The sequence below is a fragment of the Oreochromis aureus genome, linkage group 9, assembly GCF_013358895.1.
Source record: "Oreochromis aureus strain Israel breed Guangdong linkage group 9, ZZ_aureus, whole genome shotgun sequence".
Taxonomy (NCBI): Eukaryota; Metazoa; Chordata; class Actinopteri; order Cichliformes; family Cichlidae; genus Oreochromis; species Oreochromis aureus.
Genome location: NC_052950.1, coordinates 33,392,979 through 33,419,101, shown reverse-complemented (window position 1 = coordinate 33,419,101; position 26,123 = coordinate 33,392,979). Strand labels below are relative to the sequence as shown.

General features: G+C 40.6%; 1 protein-coding gene across 3 annotated transcripts; it reads right to left on the bottom strand.

The window, feature by feature from the left end:
- Positions 1-19,395: 19,395 nt before the first annotated feature.
- On the bottom strand, positions 19,396-25,891 carry LOC120442029 (zinc finger protein 525-like). Of its 3 annotated transcripts, none has more exons than XM_039617739.1 (3): positions 25,830-25,859; positions 21,566-21,994; positions 19,396-20,738 (listed from the first exon to the last, which is right to left on the bottom strand). In XM_039617739.1, exons 1-3 carry the CDS (start codon positions 25,845-25,847, stop codon positions 20,169-20,171), a joined length of 1,017 nt encoding a protein of 338 aa, XP_039473673.1. In that variant the 5' UTR covers positions 25,848-25,859; the 3' UTR covers positions 19,396-20,168. The 3 variants fall into 3 exon arrangements, 2 of the variants coding, with proteins under 2 accessions (XP_039473673.1, XP_039473672.1); XM_039617738.1 differs by having other exon boundaries at positions 19,399-20,741; XR_005614477.1 differs by lacking the exons at positions 19,396-20,738; positions 21,566-21,994 and adding an exon at positions 22,669-24,741 and having other exon boundaries at positions 25,830-25,891.
- Between the last annotated feature and the right edge of the window lie 232 nt (positions 25,892-26,123).

Here is a 26,123-nt window from a genome sequence, read left to right as displayed (position 1 = left end):
TTTTGTTACTCTTTGGACTGGAGCACTGTAACCAACATAATTTCCCCTAGGGATCAATGAAATATTCTTATTCTGATCATACTGCATTAAGAACACTGTAACTGTGCAGTTATAACACTCAGCTGACTGAGACAAGAAAAACACTACTACCCCCATGACACTGCAATTATAATATTAAATAAGTATTTTTAAAACTAATGTCTATAAGCACTAAAACTATAAATATGCATTGATACTACAGTTACAACACTACAATAACATTACGTAATGATACAACTTTGTTAACCATAAGAGAAGATTACTGAATGATTTGGTTTTGTACTTATTTTCATTTGCGTGTTATTTTATTCCATGTACACCTGACAGAGGAATGAGCTGCTGCAAACAAAAGGCCATTTATGCAGAATAATAACAATATCATGATATACCAGGAAACTGCCTGAACATTAAATAACACCATCATATTAATTTTCCACCACTCTTAGTTTTCATGATCGTGTAAACAAAAATCATAACTGAAATGAAAATCTGAATAATCACTCAGAGCTGCTTTTCCATGCAGTAGAATTGCTAACATGCTAACACAGTTTAATGAGCAGAGTTGTTCCAAACAGTCAGGCTAAAAGGACAAGATAAAAATACTAGAAAGCGAAAATTTCAGAAGAAATTTTAAGTGTGCCTATGCCGCTGCTAATCAGTGTAGTTTGCCATTCATGCGGCTGCTTAGGGCAAAACTCAGAAGAGCAGCCATTCTCCACCATGAACTATGGTAAAAACAAACACCGCTCACGCTTCACAGATAACAGGTTACAGTTTTGTGTAAAGATGAAGTTACTTCGTACAGCGCCGATTTGCAGACGCTGTGCACACAGGTTCATGAGCAGAAGTCCCATTGTACCACGGCAGACCCGACAATGTTTGCATGAACACGCTTTGAAGGATTACGTTATGGACCACTTTTCACACATGGTTGGTTTACCCACACAGCCGGCTGTAGCTTTTCAACTCACAGCCCGACACACACCCAAAAAACAGCCGAGAGAGCACAGACTACGCCCGAGAGGCGTGATTGCAGATGCCACTCAGGTGGGTCCACCTCCCCTGCAGCGGCACTGCAGACCACGCCCCGTCACACACATCAAACACGTAAAATAAATATTTATGCACTTTTGCATTCACTTTTTGGTTTTTGTTATTTTTACACAGTGTTCTGAATGATGAACAATGGTCTACAGCCAATCTTGTGTATTATTATACAAACTTTCGTTGTAAGATTCAGACTATTTAATAAAAGCTAAATATTTTATATGAGAGTAAGAAAGAAAAGTATATCTTTGTGTCCACCTTTCTCTGTTAATGCCCTACCTGGCCCCCCGGCAAAAGCTTTGCTAGATCCGCCCCTGCACAGTTACCAGCTGTCAGCTACACAAAAAAGGAGCTTGGTCTTTATTTGTCTCTCAGAAACAGTTCATAACTTCCCTTCAACTCATTCATGTCACCTAAAGGGTAAACCTGTTTCTCCATCACCTGTTCAGCTCTGATGATTCAGTAAGGACATCTGGTTTGGACCAGCCATTTTTACAGCTGTGGCTCCAGCAAACATCAGCTGATACTAGAAATTAAAAGCAAATGAATTCTAACAACAGCTGATCAAGCTTAAACGTGCTGCTGTTGTTTAGCGCGATAAACAAACAAGAGCGCTTAAAAGCCGATCATTGATCAGTTTCATGATTGAAGTTGCAACAGGCAGAGAATGACAGGGAGGCTTCAGAACGACAGAATAAATCATAATATTTTCTCTGAATGTGGGACGATTCCGCTTTGTACGGCAACTCTACTGAACTAACCCTTATGAATAAAATAAAGTCCAACGTCAGTAACTTAGCGCAAGACACAGCTGTATATAAACTCCCGTCGTGCTAGCTAGCACGCAGTACGATTGTAAGAAGTCAGCACAACGAAAATAAACTACACCTAAACTCGGTTTATATGTGACCCAAATAGAGTGCAGTTCATAACTTCTTACCTGAAATTCAGTTCACACTCCTTTCCCTGATCCACAATTGACCTACGCGTTAGCAACCACCGGTCGATCGGCGGTCGCCTCGCCGCCTCGTATGTCTCGTTCGCGGCATGTCCTTTCTGTCATACACCGGTGGATAGCTGCCCTCTATTGTAGCTCCGCGTTATAGCACCACCAAACAACTCAGTTATTTTTTCCACATCCAGCTGTAACTCCGATTCTGTGTGAGCATTTGCGAGAGACCGGGGAGGTGAAACGAGAGAGAGAGTCCCCTCGCTGTCCATTTGCAGCCAAGTGCGGCAGCTAGCTAGGTAGCCGGCTAGCTGTCAGGCAGGACCGACGTCGTCAGAGCACTGTTGCTAATATGGGATGTCTTGATAAAACAAGCAGATATTTGAAGTTTACACACCTACATTCTCGCCTGAAAATATCTTAAAAGTTGATTTTGTGACCTAGAAACACTAATAAAAGACATATAAAACGAAGTGGTGTCCGCCATTGTTTACTCTGTAGAGGCGTGCTATGAATTGTGGGATATGGAGTTTTCGCCCAAGCATAGATCTTTTCGGCTGTACTACTCCGGGTATACCACTAGAGAGAGCCAACACACCACAAATGAAGTCTGTTTCTATGGGGCCAAAAGTAGAATCTTTCTCAGGAGCCTAGAAATTGGCCCAAATTTGCACTAAAATCAAAATATTTCAAAAACTATAAAAGTCATAAACACCAAAAGTCATACCATACTAGTCCAGCTCCAGCCGCACAAAATGATCTAACATATGTAACCCTATTGTCAAAACTGTGCGGCAGAGAAGCGCAGGAAAATTTTCACTAAAATATTAATATTTAAAAAACTATAAAAGTCATAAACACCAAAAGTCATAGCATACCATTCCAGATCCAGCCGCACAAAATGAGGTAACATATATGAAGCTTGTCTCAAAACTGCGGGGCGAGTTTCGCTGCAAAATTTCAGGCGGAAACTGAAGAATAACTAGAAAAATTTGCATTTCCTGCGAAAATGCTGTGTGGATGCCTTAACGCTGAAGCTGTCTGCTGAAAAGCTGAAAAAGATGAAAAGTTGTATGGTGGTGAAAAAAAAAATGTCGCCCTGAGCTGGATTCGAACCTGGCCTGGCCAGGCTCAAGGCAGCTATTCATCTCACTGTGCTAAACTCACTCTCACAAGGACAGAGATGGAGAGACTGACAATTATGTTGGAATGAGCAGAAGCTGCTGAGAATTGTGCTAATAAGAGGTAAAAGGGCTGAAAATTTTGCAGAAAAGAGGTGAATGAGCAGAATTTCTGCTGAAAAGAGGCAGAACAACCTGGTTCTGCTCAAATTCACCAATCAGAGGTACTGCCTCTGTCTGCTTCATCAGGCTGTGTACTTGTCTGTATTTCTGCCATGGAGTGTTAAGAAGAATCTGAGGTCCATATTAGAAAAACTGCTAAAATGGGGTGAAAAAAATGACAATTTTGCTGAAAAGGGGTGAAGAAGCTAAAGTATACCAAATCAAAGTATTTGTGCCAAAACATAGTATTTCTGCCATATTGTGGTATTTGTGCCACAAAAGTTACTACATTACAACATGAATACGGATTAAAGATGAAAGAAACTGGTAACAAATTCCTCCACTACAAACTAGTCTGATACCACTTCTTTGCAGTGTTCACGTTTACTAAGGCACTACCCAAAAGGCGCCACAAGAGGGCACTCCAACACAAGAGATGACCTATGTACACTGATGCACTTAGTAACAGTCAGCCTCCTACTTAGCCATTACGTAATACAGCGATATTACAGTGTACAAATTCAGATAAATTTGCAGGGGGAACAAACAAAGCAGGAACAAGCCCAAAACAATAAAATAACTGGGCTGCCATAGCTATCGCTAACTAGCACATACGCTAAAGGTAACTAAAACCAATACCAACCAATGTTTTTGCAGAAACACTGTAATTTCACTCAAATACTATGAAATAGCAGTAATACTATGATTTGGCAGATATACTATGTTTCAGTACAAATACTATGACAAAGCAGAAATACTATGACTTAGAAGTAATACTATAACAAAAGGGATTCCTCAAAATTACTATGAAATTGCAGTAATTCTATGATTTGGCAGAAATACTATACTTTGTACAAATACAGTGCTTTGGTATAAATACTATATTTTGATTTGAATACTATGATTTGGCACGAGTAGTATGATTTAGTACGAATACTACGAATTGGCAGAAATACTGTGACTTAGTAGTAATACTATAACATAACAGATATACTGTGATGTTGCAGACATAGTATGTTTTTGCACTACTCATTTGTAGTGAAAAAAAACATGTGGACCAAGGTGGGATTGAACCCACGACCTTTGAGCTGCAGAGCCGTGTCATTACTGATTGCGCCACCTGGAAAGGGGGCAGGCGTCCAAAACACAGAGACTTGAGGAGTCAGAATTAGATCGCGGTGAGAGTCGAAAAACGCCGTTTTTTGGTGTTACAAAACGTCGTGTAACTCAAAAACTAGGAGGGCTAGCAGCATAATTCTTGTACTGGGTGAATCAGCGGACTTTGGTGTACTTTGACTGCGATTGTCATAGCTCTTTGTACCGCCGTCGCGGAGATATGACAAGAGAAGAAACGGCTTCATTTCCAGAGTTTGAAGACTGAGAGAAGGACAGATTTCCACCCCTCAAACAAACGTAATTCATTGCTCAATGGTAAGATAATTGTAAAAACTGCTTCCACTCTGAGTGTCAGCAGTGTCTGAAGATATATTGGCACAAGCCTCATGTCCTAACTTTGCTTTGTTTAAGAGATATGACGATTTGAAAATGCCTCCCGTTACAGAATTTCAGCTCTGAATTTCAAAACCTCCCCATAGACTTTGAATGGGGAGTTGTCAGACCTTGTGTCACTTCAAGGCAAATTGCGAAAAAATGGTAAATCTCACAATAAAGATAGTGACATTGTCTGAAAGCCAGCAAAAATACCTACGTTTTGATGTATAATTTGTGGGGGTTGAGTGGAAATTGAGCGAGTAGCGAGAAGTTGTTCGGACATGAAGAGAAAATTCAGAACAGACCAGCGCTCACTGTGAGTTAATTGCATAGCAACCATAGCAACGCATGTATTTTCTGAAAAATCACAGTTTTGGAACTGAAAACTTAAAGAGGTATAGAATTAAAACGGTAGAAGATCTGAAAAAGCTGAATCACACAGGAATAGCCCAATAATCTGAGAACATTTTAAAGTTTGAATGGAGTTTCTGGGTGAAAGTATGAGGAAGTAGTTACGTTTCAAAAACAAGCAAGTTTTAGCAGAATTGTGGAAGTTTTCCCATTCATTTCAATGGGACAAATTAAAGGAAAAAAGTGTAATATTTTAAAAAGTATAATAGTAATAAACACCAAAAGTCATAGCACACATTAGCAGAAATAGCAGAACAGATTAGAGTTCGAACGGTGAAAATCGGCTGAAAACTGAGGGAGTAGTTAATCGGCAAAGAACGGAGCAACTAGAGGAATAATAAAGATAAAGAATAAAGAGAAACAGGAAAACAATAGTGTGGATGCCATGAGGCATCCACACAATAAAGAATGAAGAGAAACAGGAAAACAATAGTGTGGATGCCTTGAGGCATCCAAACAATAATAATAAGAATAACTAGAAAATTTGCATTTCCTGCGAAAATGCTGTGTGGATGCCTTAACGCTGAAGCTGTCTGCTGAAAAGCTGAAAAAGATGAAAAGTTGCAAAAAGTTGTATGGTGGTGAAAAAAACAAATGTCTCCCTGAGCAGGATTTGAACCTGGCCCTCCCAGTCTAAAGGCAGCTACTCATCTCACTGAACCAAACACATTCACACGAAGCAGAGGTGGAGAGACTGACAATTCTGCTGAAATGAGCAGAAGCTGCTGAGATTTGTGGTAATAACAGGTGAAAAGGCAGAAAATTTTGCAGAAGAGGTGAATAAGCAGAATTTGGGCTGAAAAGAAGTGAAAATTCTGCTGAAAAGAGTTCAATCAGCAGAATTTCTACTGAAAAGAGTTCTGCAGAACTCTTTTCAGAATTCTGCTGAAAAGAGGTTTTTGCTGAAAACAGCAGAAAAAGCTGGGATTTGTGCTGAAAAGTGGTGAAAAAACTGAAATATTTTACTGAAAAGGGGTGAAAACGCTGAAATTGAGTTAAAAAAGTTTAACTGTTAACTGAAAGAAATGTTGCCATAAGAGGGATTTGAACCCAGGCCTCCCAGTCTGAGAACGGATGCTCATCTCACTGAGCTAAAACACAGGTCATCCCGGCAAGGAAAATCAGTGACGCCACTGATGATATGGCAGAAATGGGCAAAAAATATTGCAAAAAAAATTCAATCTCTCAAAAAGTATAGAAGTTATGAGCACCAAAAGTCATAGCAGGCGAAAATGCTGTGTGGATGCCTTAACACTGAAGCTGTCTGCTGAAAAGCTGAAAAAGATGAAAAGTTGCAAAAAGTTGTACGGTGGTGAAAAAGAAAATGTTGCCATGAGCAGGATTCGAACCTGGCCCTCCCAGTCTCAAGGAAGCTTGTCATCTCACTGAGCCAAAGTCACTCTCAAAAAGAAGAGGTGGAGAGATGGACAATTCTGCTAAAATGAGCAGAAGCTGCTGAGAATTGTGCTGATAAGAGGAGAAAAGGCTGAAAATTTTGCAGAAAAGAGGTGAATCAGCAGAATTTCTGCTGAAGAGGTTTCTGCTGAAATCACCTGAAAAAGATGGGATTTGTGCTGAAAAGGGGTGAAGAATGAGCAGTATTTCTGCAGAAAAGATGGAAAGAAGCAGAACATTGTGCTGAAAAGAGGTGAATGAGCAGAATTTCTGCTGAAAAGAGGGTTTTTGTTCTGAAAACAGCAGAAAAAACTGAAAATTTTGCTGAAAGGGGGTGAAGATGCTCAAATTTGTGTTGAAAACAGTTAAAAAAAAGTTTAACTGTGAACTGAATAAATTGTTGCCATAAGTGGGATTTGAACCCGGGCCTCCCAGTCTTAGAACGGCTGCTCATCTCACTGAGCTAAAACACAGCTCAGCCCGGCGAGCAGAAATAAGTGACCACATTGATAATGTGTTCCATTCATTTCAATGGGCAAAATATTGCAAAAAATATTCAATATCTCAAAAAGTATAGAAGTTATGAGCACCAAAAGTCATAGCACACATTAGCAGAAAGAGCAGAATTTTTTAGAGTTTGAACGGAGAAAATCGGCTGAAAACTGAGGGAGTAGTTAAACGGCAAAGAACGGAGCAACTAGAAGAATAAAGATAAAGAATAAAGAGAAACAGGAAAACAATAGTGTGGATGCCTTGAGGCATCCACACAATAAATCCGAGGAATAGTAATAAGTGTGCCTCTTGGCATAGGCACACTTAATAATAATAATAATAAATCCGACGAATAGTAATAAGTGTGCCTCTTGGCATAGGCACACTTAATAATAATAAATCCGACGAATAGTAATAAGTGTGCCTCTTGGCATAGGCACACTTAATAATAAATCCGAGGAATAGTAATAAGTGTGCCTCTTGGCATAGGCACACTTAATAAATCCGAGGAATAGTAATAAGTGTGCCTCTTGGCATAGGCACACTTAATAATAAATCCGACGAATAGTAATAAGTGTGCCTCTTGGCATAGGAACACTTAATAAATACATACCTCACAGTAACTGCACTTGTAGAGTCTCTTTCTGGTGTGGATCTGTTGGTGTTCTTTCAGGTAATGTGGAGCTTTAAAAGTCTTCTCACACAGGTCACATTTATAAGGTCTCTCCTCAGTGTGGGTAAACATGTGGTATTGTAACTTTGCGTCTGTTGTAAAATGTTTGCCACACTGTTCACAGCAGTACACATCATGTCCAGTGTGAATGCGTAGGTGTATATTTCGGCTCTGTTTCAGGCTGAAAGTTTTTCCACAAATCTCACAGCTGTATGCTTTAATTCCAGAGTGAATAACTAGATGACTCTTTAAGTGGCAACTGCGACTAAAAGCTCTGCCACACTGATCACAGCTGTACGCTTTAACTCCACTGTGGATGAGTTTGTGTCTTCTTAGGGATTGCTTCCAAGAAAAGGTCTTTTCACACAAATCACAGCTCAACGGTCTCTCTCCAGTGTGGATGTTCTGATGCTGTTTTAGTGAATCCTTCCCAGTAAAATCCTTCCCACACTCGTCACAGGTGTATTTTTTCTCTCTCTTTCTTCTGTGAAGTTTGTCGGCCTCCTGAGAGCGCTGACTTCTCGCTCCATGTTGGTCCTGCAGTGACAGAGATACAAACAGAGGCAGTGAGTGAAATGTAGTCGTGGAAAAGACACAATATTCAGGAAAAATAATTAATGACTGTTCAAACACTCTAAAATCATGCCCATCCTGCTTGTACAGAAATATTAATACTAGCATGCTAACACACTCAAAATAGTAACTTTTATTAACTTATAATAAGTTTTTATATTTCCTGGGTTTTTTTGTTGTTGTTGGTTTTTTTTTGTTTTTTTTGTTTTTTTTGTTTTTTTTTTTTGTTTTACACACACACACACACACACACACACACACACACACACACACACAGGGATGCAAAAGTTTGGGCAACCTTGTTAATAGTCATTATTTTACTGTATAAATCGTTGGTTGTTACAATAAGAAATGTCAGTTAAATATATCATATAGGAGACACACACAGTGATATTTGAGAAGTGAAATGAAGTTTACTGGATTTCCAGAAAGTGTGCAATAATTGTTTTATCAACATCAGGCAGGTGTACAAGTTTGGGCACCACAAACAAAGAAATGAAATCAATATTTAGTAGATCCACCATTTGCAGAAATTACAGCCTCTAAACGCTTCCTGTAGGTTCCAATGAGAGTCTGGATTGTGGTTGAATGTATTTTGGACCATTCCTCTTTACAGAACATCTCTAGTTCATTCAGGTTTGATGGCTTCCGAGCATGGACAGTTCTCTTTAACTCACACCACAGATTTTCAATAATATTCAGGTCTGGGGACTGAGATTGCCGTTCCAGAACGTTGTACTTGTTCCTCTGCATGAATGCCTTAGTGGATTTTGAGCAGTGTTTCGGGTCTTTGTCTTGTTGAAAGATCCAGCCCTGGCGCAGCTTCAGCTTTGTCATTGATTCCTGGACATTGGTCTCCAGAATCTGCTGATAGTGAGTGGAATCCATGTGTCCCTCAACTTTGACAAGATTCCCAATCCCTGCACTGGCCACACAGCCCCAAAGCATGATGGAACCACCACCATATGTTACTGTAGATAGCAGGTGTTTTTCTTGGAATGCTGTGTTCTTTTTCCTCCATGCATAACGCCCCTTGTTGTGCCCAAATAACTCAATTTTAATTTCATCAGTCCAAAGCACCTTATTCCAGAATGAAGCTGGCTTGTCCAAATGTGCTTTAGCAAACCTCAAGCGGCTCTGTTTGTGCTGTGGGCGGAGAAAAGGCTTCCTCTGCATCACTCTCGCATACAGCATCTCCTTGTGTAAAGTGCGCCAAATGGTTGAATGATGCACAGTGACTCCATCTGCTGCAAGATGATGTTGTAGGTCTTTGGAGCTGGTCTGTGGGTTGACTCTGACTGTTCTCACCATTCGTTTCAGTCATTATGCAAATGTACTGTTTATAAGATTGGGGAAACCTGAAGTCAGCTGAGACTGACGAAGTCACTTGGATGAGTGACGAAACGTTTCTCCGACAAAACGCTACGTCCAGATGAACAGAATCAACTTTTGGAGATTTACTTACCTGGATGACTGAACATGCATCAAGACTGAGCTTGTATTGAAAAAGGGTTCATTACTCAAAGCTTTTCAACACAGTCCTCTTTGGTGACATCTGCTGGCCAAAATTATGAAGAGCAGCTTGAATCTACAAACGCTAATAAAGCGCATCATTATAATTGCCCACTCTATAGAGCTCAGCTGAGAGCTTCTATTTAATATCATGTGACAGTTCTGTCTGATATCGGGATACTGTTGTGGTGCTTTGACCATAAAATTTTTTTCATGACCCCAAAAATTTATGTACATTTGATTATTAATAATTTTGATGAATAAACCTTCCTTATTTAAATATGTGCTGTGGTCTCTCTTTGCTTGTGACGTCTTGATGTTTGTAAACATAATAGTCCAAAAAATCAACATAATATATAATAAAATACAACACAGTCATATAACAGGTTGGGAGTATGAGAGTTTTAGACGTGACTGATTATTTGGTGAAACTGTGATATTTTCCTCACCTTCTGTGTTGAGCTCATTGTTTCCTCTGTAGTGACTCAGCTGAGTCCAGATGGCTGAAAATGTTCCTCTGCTGCTCCGTCAGACTCTTCTCCTCCTGCTGATCAGCTGGGACACAAAACAGATCTTTGTTAGGCTCCACACTGCACTGAAGAGTCAAAGTGTCTCATATGTTCATCTGACAACACAAAGTACAAATTTCACTCTGATTGGTTGTAGAAATCTTGTGAGACGTGTTGTGCTGCAAAGTGAGGTAACTCTCTCACTCTCACTCAGCCTGAACAGCTCCTCCTGTGGTTTCCACAAACAGGGACAGACCTGTTACTCCCCCACCCCACACTTTCAAGACCTTCAGCCCCCCAGTCCCACCTCCTCCACCATTCCTACAAGTTGGACTCTGTGCAGCCATTCCCCAACTCTCTGTGAACGGTACTGTCCCGATTCTTTGATGTTGGGCTGAGAACAAAAAAACATTACTCAGACCTTTTCCAGTCAACAACAATTATTTATTAAGCACATATGTGGGAGATGTACACGACACCACCCTCAGCGTAGTCCAGTAGATTTCAAAGAGGAAGCACTTCGATATACAGTTTTATATGTCAGGGTTCACGCCCCTTCACGCGTAAGCAGATAACATAACATGCGCCAGTGACGGTGAGTGACAGTTGTCTGCAACTACTTTTATAGTATTGATGTTTGTTCCTCACTAACGGTTTCAACACTCTCTCACCTCCATCTGTTTCCTGTTTCTCGTTGTGAGGCCCCATGATCGTATATGACACATCCTGAGTCCATCCTGTTCTAATCTGCACAGGCAAGTATGCAGTTACAAGCAAAACACTACTTTAAATGTCTTCCAGTTTAAACCTTCTATCGCCTTTTGATTAATATGGCACTTATTGAAATATTGCAACATTTATATTTCCCACAGTACTGATGGTCATTGATCAGTGGTTTCAGTGCTTTCCTTCCTGGCTTTTACTGCAGCTGTGTTTGACACAGGAAGACATTATTACATTCTTCACGATTATACTTTATTCTTTCTGGGGGAAGTGCAGCTTTAAACCTTCACATGATTCAAGTCAAGCCAAAAAAAATCAATCTGAATGATCACAAGTGGGAAAAACTTCTGTAGACAAAATAAATAAAACCCAACATTCAATCCACAACATGATTAAAAACATTTTTCTCCCAAATCACCAAGAGCTGCACATTAACCAGCACAATATATTTTTATTCTCTGTGCTTTCAAATATGAACACTGTTTACTTTCATCTCTGTTTCATTAGTTTTTGTTAACATCTTCCTGTGCATCACTTTACAGCAGCCAGACTCATTAAAATGAGACTTTGCAGGAGTTCACTTCCTCTCATGTGTTTATCCACAGCAGCTGACTAAAGACTAAATAATATTTTTTATTTTCTTAACATATCTGTTAATTCAGTCGAAGCTGGTCTTTAGTTTGAAATCAGGTGTCCGCGTATCCTGCCGTAATACTTACAATACAAAGGAAACACAAAACATGGTGGAGGCTGACTTGACTTTAATTCTCAAACTGGCGGCTGGGTTGACACCAGTAGCATGTTGAGCTAATGATTAGTTGGTGTTTTTCTCCAAACACTCTCTCACTCTTCTCTCAACGTGTTGACAATAAACTGTGAACAGACACCGAGGAGAGCAGCAGAAGACCTCATTCAGGAGCTAAACTCAACATGAACTGAACTCACAGTAAAGTTAGCTCGGTGCTTACCTTTAGATGAGCCCACAAACCGAGAGAAACTCCGTGATGAAGCTGGAACTCTTTCCAAACACAGGAAACAGATCAGGGAGCAGAGACCCACGTGGTTCACGCTGATCTCAGCTACGATCCAGGAGACAAGGGTGGGCAGATCGATGCAGATATCGATCCAAACGTTGGTTTAGTTGTTTTTTTTTTTATTATCCAAATTCAGTATTTTACTCGCTTTGGATGAAAAAATAGCTTCGTCCGTCATCTCGGAACGCGCTTCTTCTTCTTTACATTGTTTATTAGCGGTTGTCAAACACCAAAATAGTGCATTACCCCCACCAACTAGTGTGGAGTGTGAATTGAAATGTCGACCAGCAACAATTTACTCTCTTTTAAAACCTGGGATAATTCCTGATGTTATGATTTAATGTTGTCAGTGTTTTGTTTTATGTCATGTTTAAGGATTTGTTCTCAGTTGTATCTCACGTTTAGTTTAGTTCAGGTTCCATGTGTCATTCTGTCTCTCAGTGTCAGGTCTGCGTTTTGGTGTAGTGTTCTCGTTTCCTGTTTTATTGTGAAGGTCTGCGTCTCATGTGAGTGTGTTCAGTTTTACCTCTGTCTCATCTGGTTGATTATTCCCAGCTGTGTTCCCCACCTGTGTGTAATCTCCCTGTGTTTCTCTGTGTGTATTTAAGTCGCGTCTTCTGTCTTTGTGGTGGTTGGTCTGTCTGTGTATCCACTATGTTCCACTCGTGTGTCTGGTGTTAGAATTCTAGTTTTGTAAATAGTCTGGTCAAGTCGCAATCGTGTATTTTGTTCACCTTGTACATATTCTTCACTACAGCAGCCTAGTAGGCGTGAGAAGCCATTTTTGTTGATTAAGTTTTCTCCTGTTTTTTGGTTAGAAAGTTAGGTAAGTGGATTGTCTTTTGGTTGGTTTTATTTTGTGTAGGAAAGCATAGGGACCAGTAGGGAGTTTTGTTTGTTATTTTTGGCACTGCTCACAGCTGAAGCAAATAAATGGCTGCTTAGCATTTTAGAAGACATTGGGCGTTTATCAATATGCGTACTTGTGCGTACTTGCGTTCTCGTGTACTCGTGATACGTCATCAGTCGGAGACCAAGTACTGTTCCAATTCGAAGTAGGCATCACGCCGAGAACGCGAAAAAGTCCCGGATGTGTTCTCGATCCGCCCATTTTATCAAGCATGCATCGGTGTAGACTTGGGACAGCTATATATCCCAGAATGCATTTCGTCCAAAACTCAACAGCGGACTCCCGGCACATCGTCTCCCCCCCCCCCCGCTCGCGGACTTCTCACTACTCAGGTTACAGAAACCCCAGCAGCTGTCTATAGTATTGAGTGTCCACTAGAATAGAAATAAAAGCGTTCTAACATCTCACCTGCTTGTTTTAAGGTATGTACACGTATGTACATGTACACTATTTTTATTAATAGAGGTTTCACTACTGAGGTTAAAAATGATATACAAGTCACTTAGATCACTTCTGAATGTTAATGTTTGGTTTATTTCAGTGTTTTATTTGTTCCTGAGTAAACCGGTTTGGCTGTGATTACAGTTAAGCTTCATAACATGTTACTCACAGTTAAATTAGGAGGGGACGGCAGTAAAAACTCCGGACCTGTGACATCATCACGTACGCTGGTGTTCAGTCCGTGCTCGTGTACTTGAGAATTGAGAAACGGCCCACGAGTCCGTGCTGGCGTTCTCGGCGGGTACGTACTCCCGTGCGTTCTCGGCGAGTACGTACTCACCGAGCACGCGAGTACGTACTCGCGTACTTGGGCATTGATAAACGGCCATTGTTGTTTGTGTACTTCTTGTTGCGTTCATACACGCCTAGACAAAGAACGTAACACTGATAACTTTCACTTCTTGAGTCCTTTTTGTAGTAAATCAATAAGATCCAGTTTCAGTTTTATGTTACTGAGGTTTTGGATCAGTTACCTTCTCATAGTGTAATATAACATGTTCTATAGTTTCCTCTTCTCCTGAATGATTTGAATAGACGTTATAATCCACCATCACTGAACTGAAACAAATTCCCAACTATCAGTTCATCAGTTCTGTTTTTGATCAATTTCAGTGGGTTTTTTTTTTTTTTTTTTTTTTTTTTTGTGCTGGAGAAATTTTATTAGATGATTTTAGGTTTTGTACGTCGGTATTGTCATGGTCCTGAGTCGTTAGACCCAGAGTTTTGTGTTTAATGTTGTTATCCTCTTGTGTTTTGGGTTAATTCTTGTTTTCAGGGGTTTTTTTGTTTAGTGTTTTCTATACCTACCCAGGTCCTCCCCAGTGCCCCCCAAATGTCCCTGAGTTTGTGTTTGTGAATTTTTTTTATTCCTCTCCATACTAACACTTGTTTTGGTTTTTCCCCTATAACACACAGTTATACATCACATATTATAAATCTGACTTTGATAAATATTTAGATCTTCACACATTTCAGGGTCCAAGTGTGGGTTGACTGAAATGTTTGGTTTTATCCCCACAGCATTCTAAACTTTTACTGTTATGTATGAGCAAAAACGAAAAATATCATGATATATGCATTACTATTTTCAGCCCCTAGGGGGCACTGTTGTTCAGGAAGTACATTCTCCTCTGATAAGCTGCTAAAAGCGCTTGTCTAACCAAAAACTGTAAACAGAAGACGTAAAAGTTTATGAACAGTAAAACAGATTCACTGAAGCCACAGTGATATTAAACATACGGCACTGACAGTTCACAGACAGCATTACAGGTCAGGTATTTTAAAAAACAGTGACGCTAATACCGGACAAAGATACTGACTATAAAAAATTAAATCAGTCCTCATTAAGATCAGGATAACTGGTGACTTTAAGGGCATCAATCCAGTATGCCTCTGATGACAGGACATGAGCAGTGTTACAATTTATAAACTGATGAAAGATTCTATTACTTAAATCATGCAGGAGTGTCTTTTTTTTTAAATAAAATCTTTGGGGACATAAAGGTGAGTCAACAAACAAATATATATTAGCAATAACTCAAGTTGTTCAAAGTTGGAAGAAAGCATGATCTCTGGGTGAAGACTGTAGTAACTGGAGGAGGAGAAACAATGATTGTTTAATGAGCACTGAATAACAGAGGATCCGTATGTCTTGCATACAGTTACTGGATGAAATGTTTCTACACAACAAGGACATGTAGACAGATTACTTTAAATGATCAAATTACATGGTGGATCAGTGACTTTTGGCTGGATGGCTGGTCTAATCAGGTAAAAATACATTTTACACACAGTATTTATTCCATCTTAAGATTGTGTTTGTCGTTTGTATTGATGATTTTTCATGGTTTCCAAAACATTCTTCAGGTTACAAGAAAAGTGTGAGAAAACTTTGAAGTACATGAGTATATCTAACATGTGAAAACAGAGAGCATCTCCCTATGAACAGTGTGAAGCAGGGGTGTCAAACTCATTGTCCATCAGTGTCTAAATGAGTCTCACAGGCTTGAATTTGTGGATAATGAAGCTCCACTTCCCATCAGCGTAAAGAAGTTAAACAATTAACAGTTTTTCTACATGATGATGAAAAACTGCTGTCAGCATGACTCTGAACCAAAGTGGGAAGAAATGTGCAAAATTACAGAAAAAGATCTCGTAACTTATTGCACAGACTGAAAACAGAAATGACATGGCTGGAGCAGCAGTCATGTGGTGAAGAGAGAAAAGAGAAAACAGGGCTGATAAAACACTAAACTCAAGAACAAAACCCTAAGGACTAATACAAAGTAAGAATTAACACAAAACATAAGATGATACCAAAATGAACACAAAACGCTGGGTCAGTGACCCAGGATCATGACAGAGCGCCCAGAGTCTCAAACAAAATGTTCACAAAACACAGATTGGGGCTTGCGAAACAGAGTCCTAAACATAGGTCAGGTGGCCGGCCTGGGGGCTAACAGCCCAACAGTTCACTTAGTTCTGGTGGTCGGCCTGAAGGTTGCCAGCACAGGTGCCCAGAGTAAAATGGTTCAGGAGGTCGACCACGCAGAGGGTCGTGGCAGCTATGAAACAGTTCAGGCGTCCGGCCGTGCGGACAGCAGACAGCAGCGGCGACGTTCAGGAGGTCGCCCACGATGGTGATAACGTCCAGCCAGCGACCTGGAAAGTGGCCAACGATGTAGAGGCACCAGATGCTGGACCAGGCGAGACTGATGCTGCTGCTGCAGGCGAGGATGAGGGTGGCGCTGCAGGTGACGGCGTTGCAGGCGACGGTGATGGCCGGACGGGCTCCTCGGACCCCCCCAGTGAAAACAGTCACAGAACCAGCAGGCACAGAGCACTGACCCTGCAGGCAGCGACAGCCGGGTGCAGTCCTTAACTGGCATCTTAGCGTCCAGGGGTCCAGAGTCAGCTGAGATGGTAAATGGACTGATTCTTATATAGCCCTTTTCTACTTTCTCGGAGTACTCAAAGCGCTCTATACAACATGCCACATTCACCCAATCAGACTGAGCTACAGGTAGCAGAGCTGATTGTGGTGGAGGTGTAGACTGAGCTAGAGGCAACTGAACAGGAGGCTGAACTGAGGGCGACTGAAGTTGAGGTGAAAATGGTGGTGGAGTTGGTGACTGAGCAACTTTTCTTTGCCTTTTCGTCGAGTCTGTCTTTGTACGGACCGGCATTGTTCTCCTTAGTTTTGTACATTCCTTTTTTGTGCGGCAAAGAAAAACCAAGAAGGTATTGGAACCGGAGAATGAACGTTTTGCGGTGCTGCAAATGCTTGCATTTGATGTCTTGGATTGTTTTGCCTCGAGTTCCCGGCATGCAATGCGCGAAAGTCACGTGATCTGTCAATCGCTATAGTAAAAACCTTAAATTATGCTTTACACAACTGCTCGTGACCTAAAGAAAAAAAAAGGCTATGAATAAGATAGGAATAAGATAGGAAATAAATATGAAAATTAAAAAGGGTAAATTTAACTAGGAATGAATAAAATAAAATATATATGAATTAGAGTTGAAAATAAAATAACTGTACACCACAAATTAGAATGAAGGGTAAATTTAACTGGGAAAGAATAAGATAAAATATATATGAATTAACGTTGAAAATAAAGTAACTGTACAACAAAATACACAGTATGGACATATATAAGAATGTATGAAGAAATATAAATATATATACAATAACAGCAGCTGAACAAATATTAAATGGAAATGAAGAAATATAATGTCCAGTGTTGTGCAAACCACATTGTAGGTGTCTTGTGCAGTGCAAATATGCTTAAAGTGATTAAGTGTAAACAATGTCCAGAATGTCCAGTGTGTGTGTAAGAACCATATGTGTGGGTCCGTTCTATGTGGTGGTGTGATTGAGAGACCGTGTCGCCTGCGGGAAGAAGCTCCTCCTCAGTCTCTCTGTGTTGGTCTTCAGGGAGTGGAATCGCTTTCCTGACCTCAACAGAGAGAACAGTCCATTGTTGGGATGGCTGAGGTCCTTTGTAACGGTCTTTTGCATGTGATGTTTGTTGCATTTGATGTTTGTTGCATTTGATGTTTGTTAAGTTGTATGTCTGGATTTTGTTCTTTTGCGCCCTCTGGTGGTGAACTGTGTAGGGTACAGCTTTGCTGTTTGGGTCTCCACCCCAGCCACTTTTGCTTTTGCTAGCGCACATGGTGTCTGCATGCTGCAGCTCACGGTTAGCTCCACACATGGAGAAAATATCGTTTAAAGAGTGGAAATAATTGAGAAAGAAGATGGAGGATAAGGCAATAAGGCCATAAAGGACTATTTAGCACCTCCTGGATGTCAGCTCACGAGGTTTGTGTGTCTAAATGTTTTATTTTCTGTAATTAAGGATTTTTGATTGATTGATACTGCGTACAAGAGCGCATTTTTATGTGATGTTTTTTTTATTGTTTTGTCCGTGAGCAGTTCTCACGGGTTGCCAAGACCAGAATAAACCCTGTTCCATAACTACATCGTGCGTACGTCCATCCTTGAGGGTGCTACATCCTTCACGATCTTCCTGGCCTTGGTCCAGCACCGCCTGCTGTAGATTGAGTGCAGGTCAGGGAGCTCGGAGCGGATGGTGCGCTCAGCTGATCGCACAACCCTCTGTAGAGCTCATCTGTCCTGCATGGTGCTGTTCCCGAACCAGGTTAAGATGTTTCCCGTCAGGATGCTCTCTATGGTGCACGAGTAAAAGTTCCTGAGCACCTTGGAGGGCAGTCGGAAGTCTCTCAAGTGTCTGAGGTGGTAGAGACGCTGTCGGGCCTTTTTCAACACGGTGTTGATGTGACAGGACCATGACAGGTCCTGCGTGATGTGAAGTCCGAGGTATTTGAAGCTGTCCACTCTCTCCACTGGGCACTCGTTGATGACGGGGGTCTGGTAGTTCCTCTCCTGCTTAGTACTGAAGTCCACTATCAACTCCTTTGTTTTACTGACGTTTAGAAGGAGGTTGTTCCTCTGGCACCAGGTCTCCAGATTCCTAACCTCCTTCAAGTAGGCCGTCTCGTTGTTGTCAGAGATCAGGCCCACCACGACGGTGTCGTCAGCAAACTTGATGATGGTGGTGGAGCTGGTAGTGGCCACACAGTCATATGTGTACAAAGAGTACAGCAGGGGGCTCAGAACACACCCCTGGGGGACTCCAGTGCTGAGAGTGATGGAGGCTGAGACATGTCCACCCATCCTTACTGCCTGTGGTCTGCCAGTTAGGAAGTTGGAGATCCACTGACACATAGATGAGCTGAGTCCCAGGTGCTCCAGCTTGGTGGTGAGTGTGGAGGGAATTATGGTATTAAATGCAGAGCCGTAGTCGATGAAGAGCATTTTAACATAATTCCCCCTTCTAGTGTCCATGTGTGTGAGTGATGTGTGGAGGAGATGAGAGATGGCATCGTCTGTGGAACGATTTGGACGGTAAGCGAACTGTAGTGGGTCCAGTGTGTCTGGTAGTGAAGAAATGATGAAGTCTCTGACCAGGTGTTCAAAGCACTTCATCACTACTGAGGTGAGGGCTACAGGGCGATAGTCATTGAGAGAAGCAGGGTGTGGTTTCTTCGGGACAGGAACAATGATGGACTCCTTGAAGCATGTGGGGATCACCGACTGAGATAAAGAGATGTTGAATATCTCAGTGAACACAGGTGCTAGCTGGTATGCGCAGTCTCTGAGGATACGACCTGGGATGCCGTCTGGTCCTGCTGCTTTCCTGGTGTTCACTCTCTTGAAGGCTCTCCTCACGTCATGCTCGGAGATGACGAGCATGTTTCCGGTGTTGGCAGTGTTGTTCATTTACAATCTCAATACAGGAAATGAAACAACGGCTAAAACTATTTCTTGGTTTGACATTTTAAATGTTTATTTTATATTTGCTAGACTTCATAACACAAACAATGTGAACAAAATAACATCTGCAGAACACATGGATCAAAATACATTAAATAAAAACTTGATAACATGAAAACAGATTTCTTCATCCAACTGCTGGAACAAAGCAAACCACTCAACACGAACACTGAAGCAGAACAGTGTTCTTAAAAAGCTTAAAATGTAAGTAACAGAACATTTTCATTCATAGCTGCCTCATCAAATATTTACAGGAGATTCTATCTGAACTCTGTGGAGCCTGATCTCAAGGGTTTTGAGTCTGACCTTGTTAGAGTTGATGCTTTTGAAATTGTCATTTGTGCAGAGTCACATGCTTTTATTGTTTCTGTGTCCTAATATGGTTTTCATTTTGCAGAAAGAGCTAGATGATTAGAAGATTTATTTTCAGCTTCAGAAAATTTCCATTGGTTGTATGTGTGCTGATTAAAATATTTTCTTATTAGAATGCAGCTTTGTGCAATGCATAAGATGGAGGAAGCTGTCTATTCGCTATAATTTTTTGTTGCACACAAGAAAGCAGGACTTCTCACTTCTGCTTTTGTACATGTTGGTTCTTTAAAAGGTCATGCCCTAAATGAAGTGACCGGAGGTGTAGTTGAGAGGTCACCACCATGTGCAGTGTCTGTGTGGTTGCTTTCAGTAACGATTTCTGCCTTGACCAGCAGGGTTGACTTAAATCCAACAGACCCTGAAACCAGAAGAGGATCTTTCTGTCTCTTCAGATTCACTGTGATGGGAGTGATTTCAGCCCTGAATGATCACGCTGATGTTTGCACAGAGCAGATAATTTAGTGAATGTTTTGGTACATTGGTAACAGTGAAACAGTTTATTAGTAACGTGGGATCGTTTGTGTACGGAGTATGAACTGAGATTCCTGAAGCTCTTGTCACACTGGTCACAGCTGTAGTTTCCTTCCATGTGTGTACGTTCATGCTTGTTACGATGACCTGGGCGTGAGAAGCTTTTGTCACAGTGTCTGCACTTGTATGGTTTCTCTCCCGTGTGGACACCTTTGTGTGTTTTAAGATGACTTACAGTGGTGAAGGATGACCCACACTGATCACAGAGGTGCTTTTTAACCCCACTGTGAATAAGTTCATGGCGTTTTAATCCAACTGATGTGGTGAAACTTCCCCCACATTCTTTGCAGTATTTCATTTTGTCTCCAGTGTGTCTACGCTGATGTGTTTTTAGGTTCCTTTTATGGCTGAAAGTTTTTCCACAAAGGTCACAACGAAACTCTTTCCCACAGTGATGACAGGGTTGAGAACTGGATCCATCTGTGTCGCTCTGCTTCTAAACAAAGACACAAAGACAGTGTAAATCAGTCCTTCAACATTTTTATCCTGAACGTCGCCTGAAATAAAGAGCATCTCTGCCAATGTCCAATTACATTTTACTGTTTCAGTTAACATGCTCAGTTTATTGGGCTACAATGACAACAATACTGCCACCATAATACTACATTAATACTTATTTTATGTTACATTAACATCTGACTTGCACTAAAGTACTACTATGCTAATATTTGCAGGTACCAACACAGTGCTAAACTACTAATGTAACACTGCAATAATACTAATTTAATACTGCATTAATAAGACTGTAACTGTGCAGTTATAACACTAAGCTGACTGGGACACAGAAAAAAAACACTACTACCCCCATGACACTGCAATTATAATATTAAATGAGTATTTTAACACTACTACTATACTACAATACCATTACGTAACAACAAAAGTTTGTTAACCATAAGAGAAGATTACTGAATGGTTTGGTTTTGTACTCATTTTCATTTGTGTCAAATTTTATTCCATGTACTCCTGACAGAGGAATGAGACGCTGTAAACAAAAGGACATTTTTGCTGAAATAATAACAATATCATGATATACCAGGAAACTGCCTCAACATTAAATAATACCATCATATTAATTTTCAGCACTTTTAGTTTTTCATGATCGTGTAAATAAAAATCATAACTGAAATGAAAATCTGAATAATCACTCACAGCTGCTTTTCCATGCAGTAGAATTGCTAACATGCTAACACAGTTTAATGAGCAGAGTTGTTCCAAACAGTCAGGCTAAAAGGACAAGATACAAATATAAATACATACCTCACAGTAACTGCACTTGTAGAGTTTCTTCCTGGTGTGGAACTCTTGGTGTTGTCTCAGGTAGCGTGGAGTTTTAAAAGTCTTCTCACACAGGTCACATTTATAAGGTCTCTCCTCAGTGTGGGTAAACATGTGGCGTTGTAAGAGTGTGTTCTTTATAAACCGTTTGCCACACTGATCACAGCTGTACGCTTTAACTCCACTGTGGATGAGTTGGTGTGTTTTTAGGGAAAGCTTCCAGGAAAAAGTCTTTCCACACAAGTCACAGCTGAACGGTTTCTCTCCAGTGTGGATGACCTGATGCTGTTTTAGTTTAACCTTCCCAGTAAAACCCTTCCCACACTCGTCACAGGTGTGGTTTTTCTCTCTTTTTCTTCTGTGAGGTTTGTCGGCCTCCTGAGAGCGCTGACTTCTCGCTCCATGTTGGTCCTGCAGTGACAGAGATACAAACAGAGGCAGTGAGTGAAATGCAGTCGTGGAACAAACTGAACCTTCAAACTCCCTCCATTAACACTAGTTTTAAACCTGAAGGTGGAGTGTGGCACCAAACACCTTAAAAGGTCTCTTATCCCCACCTACTGGTAGTTCTAACACATTACATCCAACCTGGTGTTAAAATAATTCATGACTGTTTAAACACTCTAAAATCAGGTTTCTTATTTTTCTTACTTTTACTCCCTACATTAAAAAATATTGCAATTTCCACTAATTACATTTTCAAAATAGTCTTTTTATTTTTGGTTGGAGGAATTTGAGGGGAGTTATTTCATCAAACATCCAATCAATTTGAGCCTGAAATGCAACACATGAAAGACAATCCTGATCGTGTACTAATCACCAGGGTATGAAACATAAAAGAGATGAAAGAGGCAAAACTGTGAGTCATAGTCAGGAGTTAAAGTGAGTCGTTGTTCTTCTTTCTTTTTTGCACAGCACCTGAACAAACAGGTAATTTCAAATGCAGTGTTTCTATCAACAAACATCAACAAACACACAAACTGTTTGTGTGCAGTTTGTCTCACAGTGTGTTGCTGGCTAAAGGTCCAGCTGCTGTACATCACAGCGAGAGAAAAGAAAGAGAGCTAACTTCACTCAGAGATGGAGAAAGATGAGACACACAGGACAGGAGAGGAAGAAGAGAGGTTAGATTTAAAGGGAAGGACTGCTCAGTGGGATTTAATCAACTGCAGATTAAAGCTTACATGCAAGTCCTCATGTGTTGAAATCAGATATTGGGTCTGTACATGTAACATTATGTTTTTTCAGGTTGTGAAACTTGCTGCAAAACAATCTGAGGCAGACTAACTGTGTTATTTAAAGGCTGCATGAAGATCCTCTGCAGGTTAGTGCAGGATAAACAGGTTAGTTTGCTGAACTGTGATGGATTTAAAGTAAAGAACAGTGTGTGGCTGGTGCACAGTGACTGTGGTGCTCATGTCAGAGTTAGATTACATCAAGTGTAGCAGAGATTCATTTAAACTGAAGCTCATGATGCTGACATTCATTCACTGAGTTCCACCTTCATACCAACAGTATAGTGTCTAATATAAAGACAGTGTACTGTCAGTGTAGAGGATGGAAATCAGCCAGGACAGCTCATGAAACATCTGCTGACATCTGGTTGAATTCAGTTGTGTACATCCACAGAGAGCAGCAGGTCAGCTGATCACAGCCTGTACTTTAAGAAAATCTACTGGAGCTCTCAATAGAAATTATTGTGAGCTGTGATTCTTTTCCCCACGCTGAGCCACTACAGCTGATTTTAGGGTTCCCACCTGCTCAATCCCACTTTAACCTCTTCCCTGCTCGTGTTCCTGTTTAGAGCCAAAGTCACCCTCTACAGTGTAGGCAACAGAAAATACACATGTTTTATTTTCCTTCCTTTTCTACTTAACTGATTCAAACAGAGTACCTTTATTAGAAATAAATAGTTTGTATTTAATCTACTCATCTTATTTTATTATTACATTAATATAGCACAAGGTTCAGTTAGCTTTGGATAAAATTAGAAAATGTTATTTCATTGAAAATGTTCTTCAAGGAGGTACTTTTTTACTTCAAGTACATTTCAGAGACGGTACTTTTTTAATTTTTACTTGAGTAAAGAAGTTGAATGAGAATTTCCACTTTTAATAGAATATTTCTTGACACTAGTATCTGTATTCTACTTAAGTACAGAATAGCTGTACTTTTGCCTCCTCTGAGGTAACTGTAGCTGTCCACAGTCTCAATATCCATACCTTGAATGTTTAGTGGTTGCAGTGGAGGATGTTTGTGCCTGCAGAAGTTTACCACCAGCTCCTTGGTTTTACTAGTGTTGATCTGGAGGTAGTTCTGCTGGCACCAGTCAACAAAAGCTTTGGTCATTTCTCTGTACTCCTTGTCATCCCCATCAGTGATGAGGCCGACTATTGCAGGGTCATCAACGGAGTCTCTGTACTTCTACTTAAGTATAGAGTAAATGTACTTTTGCCTCCTCTGATAATTTCTATAATATTATTTATATCAGTGATGGCCAAATGAATCTTTCTGAAACACTGAAGCTTGTATTGAAAAAGGTTCATTACTCAAAGCTTTTCAACACAGTCCTCTGATCTCTGACAACAACAAGACGGCCTACCTGAAGGAGGTTAGGAATCTGGAGAACTGGTGCCAGAGGAACAACTTTCCTTATAAACGTCAGTAAAACAAAGGAGTTGATAGTGGACTTCAACACTAAGCAGGAGAGGAACTACCGGACCCCCGTCATCACCGAGTGCCCAGTGGAGAGAGTGGACAGCTTCAAATACCTCAGAGTTCACATCACGCAGGACCTGTCATGGTCCTGTCACATCAACACCGTGTTGAAAAAGGCCCGACAGCGTCTCTACCACCTCAGACTCTTGAGAGACTTCTGACTGCCCTCCAAGGTGCTCAGGAACTTTTACTCGTGCACCATAGAGAGCATCCTGACGGGAAACATCTCAACCTGATTCGGGAACAGCACCATGCAGGACAGACGAGCTCTACAGAGGGTTGTGCGATCAGCTGAGCGCACCATCCGCTCCGAGCTCCCTGACCTGCACTCAATCTACAGCAGGCGGTGCTGGACCAAGGCCAGGAAGATCGTGAAGGACCTCAGCCATCCCAACAACGGACTGTTCTCTCTGTTGAGGTCAGGAAAGCGATTCCTCTCCCTGAAGACCAACACAGAGAGACTGAGGAGGAGCTTCTTCCCAGAGGCGATACGGTCTCTCAATCACACCATCACATAGTACTGACCCACACATATGGTTCTTACACACACACACACTGGACATTCTGGACTTTGTTTACACTAATTCGATTAGATGCGTGGTCATCTAATTGAATCATTTCATCATTTAAATCCCTTTAAGCATATTTGCACTGCACAAGACACTTACAATGTGGATTACACAACCCTGGACATTATACTTCTTCATTTCCATTTAATACTTGTATAAAAAAAAATTTGCTGCTGTTATTGTTCTATATTTCTCATACATTCTTATATATTTCTATATTGTGTATTTGGGTATTGTGTATTTTGTTGTACAGTTATTCTATTTTCCAACTTTAATTTATATATTTTATCTTATTCTTTCCCAGTTAAATTTACCCTTCATTCTAATTTGTTGTTGTACAGTTATTTCATTTTTAACTTTAATTTATATGTTTTATTTTATTCCTTCCTAGTTAAATTTACCCTTTTTAATTTTCATATTTATTTCCTATCTTATTCATAGTCTTTTTTTCTTTAGGTCACGAGCAGTTGTCTAAGCATTTCACTGCATATCGTACTGTGTATGACTGTGTATGTGATAAATAAAATTGGAATTTGAATTTGATTTGATTCCTCTTTGGTGACATCTGCTGGCCAAAAATATGAAGAGCAGCTTGAATCTACAAATTATAATAAAGAGCTTCATTATAATTGCCCACTCTACAGAGCTCAGCTGACAGCTTCTGTTTAATATCATGTGACAGTTCTGTCTGATATCGGGCTGCTGTTGTGGTGCTTTGAACGTGTATTTTTTGGGGTGATGAACAAAATGTTATGTCTATTTGACTATTAATCATTTTGATGAATATCCTTATTTAAACATGTGCTGTGGTCTCTCTTTGTGTGTGACTTCTTAGTGTTTGTAAACAATTTAAAAATACATAGTATACAATAATATGCAACACAGTCATATAACAGGTTGGGAGTATGAGAGTTTTAGACGTGACTGATTATTTGGTGAAACTGTGATATTTTCCTCACCTTCTGTGTTGAGCTCATTGTTTCCTCTGTAGTGACTCAGCTGAGTCCAGATGGCTGAAAATGTTCCTCTGCTGCTCCGTCAGACTCTTCTCCTCCTGCTGATCAGCTGGGACACAAAACAGATCTTTGTTAGGCTCCACACTGCACTGAAGAGTCAAAGTGTCTCATATGTTCATCTGACAACACAAAGTACAAATTTCACTCTGATTGCTTGTAGAAATCTTGTGAGACGTGTTGTGCTGCAAAGTGAGGAAACTCTCTCACTCACTTATACTTCAGGAGGAACTTTGTGAC

What these genes read in the sequence shown, in the direction of transcription:
- LOC120442029 (XM_039617738.1), bottom strand. An exon ending in ACAAGTGCAGTTACTGTGAG is followed by an intron (nt 20,742 to 21,565) that starts GTATGTATTTAT and finishes GTCTTTGTTTAG; the next exon opens with AAGCAGAGCGACACAGATGG.